At 39.9% G+C, this 3,934-nt stretch overlaps 1 protein-coding gene across 1 annotated transcript in view; it reads right to left on the bottom strand.

Moving 5' to 3' along the window:
* LOC112072166 (phosphomannomutase 1-like) overlaps positions 1–3,244 on the bottom strand; it is a 15,447-nt gene extending 12,203 nt beyond the window's left edge. The window contains exons 1-2 of the mRNA XM_070439679.1: positions 2,601–3,244; positions 57–174 (exon numbers count right to left, since the gene is read on the bottom strand). Coding sequence (XP_070295780.1) covers positions 57–174; positions 2,601–2,681 — 199 coding nt within the window. The 5' untranslated portion in view covers positions 2,682–3,244. The remainder of the gene's footprint in view (positions 1–56; positions 175–2,600) is intronic.
* Positions 3,245–3,934: the final 690 nt, after the last annotated feature.

The raw sequence follows: 3,934 nt of genomic DNA, 5'->3' as shown, positions 1-3,934 counted from the left end.
TGAGGGTGAATATGTGAGACTGAAATGAGACCAAAGTGAGAATGAGGAGTGCTCACCTTCATCTCCCTCCCCCAGCTGTTCTGCGATCTTTGAGTAGTCTGATCCACCCACTATGCCGATCTTCACTTTCCTGCGCAGAGACTGGAAAAACTCATCCAGCTTAGGGTCAATTTTCTGCAGGGTGTAAGCACACACGCATGATGCGTAAACACACGATGAGTGCACACAGACAGACACACACACACTATTGAAAACACCGTTTTAGGGACTCATAATATAAACTGTGACAAGACAGGCATTTACAGTCCTTAAAACGGCTTTTGTTGTCTGAACACAAAGCAGGATTGTCACACCCTGGCCTTAGTTATCTTTGTTTTCATTAGTATTTTAGTTAGGTCAGGGTGTGACATGGGTTAGTATGTGTTTTTGTATTGTCTAGTGTGGTTTGTATGGTTGAGGGGGTTTCATAGAGTAGATGGGGTTGTGTTCAGTGTAGGTGTTTAGAATTGTCTATGGTTGAGTGTAGTTGTTTAGGAAAGTCTATGGTTGCCTGATTTGGTTCTCAATCAGAGACAGCTGGTTATTGTTGTCTCTGATTGGGAGCCATATTTAAGGTAGCCATAGGCTTTAGGTGTTTGTGGGTAATTGTCTATGTTGAACGTAAGTAGTTTGTGTGTGCACTTGCGTTTGTAGCTTCACGGTCGTTTGTTGTTTTTGTATAGTTTGTATAAGTGTTTCGTTTCATGTTCATCTTCGTCGTTATAATAAAAGAAGATGGCTTATTTTCCACATGCTGCGTTTTGGTCCGTCTCTCCTCCACACGATCGTGACAAGGATAATGCTTTTGTTTAGACAGAGTGAGATTGGCATCTGTCTCTGAAGGAGGAGCAACTTTGATAGTGGTCTATTGATCCTCTGCAGAAATAATCCTATTAAACTTTCCATCTTGCCAGAGAGACTTGGGCAGACGGATCAGGCAGGGACCGCTTCATGCGCACATGAGGAAACTGCATTACATAATATAAGAGCATTCTGCACACTTATGTCTCTGTGACCGACCAACGGCTGCTGAACTGGGCACTGCCTACACGACGATCATTGAACGTTTCTTTACATCACCGGTCCAGACACTGAGACAAGAATGCAGATAGTCTACAATAGGATCTTTTTTTGTCTATGTTACAACAAAGACATCATCTTGTGATGATGGGCAGAGATACGAGGGATAATCTTAATGTTTATCCACCTGTTTAATTGAATTATTTGAAGACATGGAGAACTGCCTGTTTTCACACGACAATTGCAAAGACATTTATTGATACAGCGTTGTGTAACTGAGAGTTAACCATTTATCATCATATGAATGAGTAACACTAGAGAGCCGTTTCACTGATTATTAATTGATTATCTTGCATTTCAAATCTGACGGTCAAAAGAGGCTGAGGATATAACTAATAGGCTACCCCCATTATGAATGTCAACATCCTTGATCAAAGTAGTCTGTTTTTAGGGTAGGAACTCCATGTGACTCTTCTTCCCATGTACCCACTTTAAGTTGTTTACTATCAGTTTATCTGTCTGTTAAAGTTCCAATGCAGCTGTTGTTATCTCAAAATCAAATAATTTCTGGGTAACAATGAAGTACCTTAACTGTCAAAAAGAAACAAAAATAGCTTCAGAGCAAAGAGCAATTTCTCAAGCAAGAATTTTGCTAGGACTGTTTGAGAGTGGTCTGAGTGGGGAGGGGAAAACAGAAAATGAGCTGTTATTGGCAGAGAGGTTTGGAACTCTCTTTCTCATTGGTCTATTAACTAATGATATCACCAGGCATTACAAAACTCCATCCCACCAAATCAGGCTGAAATTCAACAGCTGTCTTTTCAAACAGCTCTTACACTAAAAGTGCAATATTATAATTTTCACAATTTCACAGTATCCAACCTAATAGTGTGGCAATATATATAAAACACTGGGCCTTTAAGGATTGGCGCGAACAGTTGCAAGGTAATTGATACTTCACATGGAAGGACAGCAGTTATAGGGTATTTTGAATTGGCGTAAGCAGTGTCCCAGTGTAACGGTGGTCTAGGGTTGACACTTCATAAGTGTTGTGCAAGTAGGCAACAGTATTTTACTGTCGTGTTCTCGTACGGACGGAGGACATAACGTTCTTCCAAATGAATTATATCTCTGCTCCATGGGGCGCGCGCTACTTTGAAGTAAAATACAAGCTTCAGATGCAAACGAAGACATTTCAGTTTCATTGAAAAGAGTTGACGGACGACAGCATTTGTAGCGTACAACCACGGGATTAAATAATATATGAAAACAAGAACTTGGAAGGACAGAAAATGATGGTGTTTGCCAACATTATCAGGAAGTATATCGACAGAAAATAGTAAATCATTACATAACATGCAGGAACATTCCAGACCTTGCTGCAGATAAGACACTGACATTATTGCAACAGTTTTGTGCTATCAAGATGGCATGGCGATTGGCAAAGGTTTGACACGTTGGACAGCAACATTAGAAGAAAGAAAATGACAAACAAAACACAATTAATAGAACGGGATAATAAAACATGTTATTTAGCCTACCTCTCTCGGTGGGGTAAGAGTGCCGTCCACGTCAAATAAACACAGAATAGTCCTTTTTGAAGAACCATTTGATTCATCCATTTCTTATTTTGCAATGATAGTGTTACTAATGTGTAAATAATGATAGTGTTACTATTGTGTAAGTAATGATAATGTTACTAATGTGTAAGAAATATTCTGGGAAAGAGTGACAATTTTCTGATCTTGCCTCTAATGCAAAACAACGACTACTGTATAGGCTACAATACGGTACACTGTAAAATGTAATGCCCACCACTAGTTGGATGAATCATTTATGCCATGCGGTCTAGTAGATAACGACAAACCATATCCAATAGTTGTTGAACTGTAGTTTATCCTCAGACTGAAGAATAGGTCTGCCACCGTTTCCGATCGAATTCAGATAATCATCACAGGCAGCTCTACAAGTCTCAGGTTTATTTTGCAACAATGTCTCGATTCTCGTAGGCTACATGCAAACAGCCAATCGCAGCTTTTATGTTTGATGACGCGAAGTGGGTGTTGGCAAGATATATAAACATAGAAGTCCATTGCCCCCTTCCATGTCAAATCAAGACTGATTAAGACCCATCTCAACAGTCATTCGACCGTTCACCTAGAGGAGAGGACAGTGCTCAGACTGTGCCTAGATCTGTACAATGTAGGCTATCATATAATAAATTCACAGCCCAAACAATGGAATGATTCTTTACTGCATGTCAGGCCAGCCAGGGCATTAATCAGGCCAGCCAGGGCAGTAAGAAATGTATGATGAATAACGTTTAGTTGATAGCTCCATCAAGTGTTGCTTTAATTACCTGTATAACATGGTGATAGATCCAACTTCCAAAATAAACACTCACACTTGGCTCCTTCTGGATAGAGTTGTTGTGCAGGATTACCAGGACGTTTGTGTGATCGCTTTTATTATCAGTAAGTTAGTTGTCCACTAGAGGGCAGGCTAAAACAATATACATGCTTGTGCCCTATGGAAGCCAAATGCCATAGTGCAGAACAGCTATATTCCCGAAGGAGGTTCTGAGGGCTGTTAGATGGATTTGTCTGTTAAGGGTATCTGCAATCCTAACATGTCTTGTGGGTGGTGAGGAACTCAAATAAAGATGAAAGGTCTATCAGCGTCAAAGGAAAAATAATGTTTACATAAAGACATGATTATAGTCATGGTCCCTATTGGCACAGATGGCCATTTGTTCTGCGTCACTCCTTAATAAACAGTCCATATTTTGAAATTCTTACTGATATTCTGAATGGACATGAAAACTACGCATTTCAAATAGATTTCTTATTGTTGCATTGTTGAGAAGGAACCTGGA

Source organism: Salvelinus sp. IW2-2015, unplaced genomic scaffold (assembly GCF_002910315.2).
Source record: "Salvelinus sp. IW2-2015 unplaced genomic scaffold, ASM291031v2 Un_scaffold1845, whole genome shotgun sequence".
Taxonomy (NCBI): domain Eukaryota; kingdom Metazoa; phylum Chordata; class Actinopteri; order Salmoniformes; family Salmonidae; genus Salvelinus; species Salvelinus sp. IW2-2015.
This window is presented reverse-complemented; position numbering and strand designations above follow the sequence as displayed.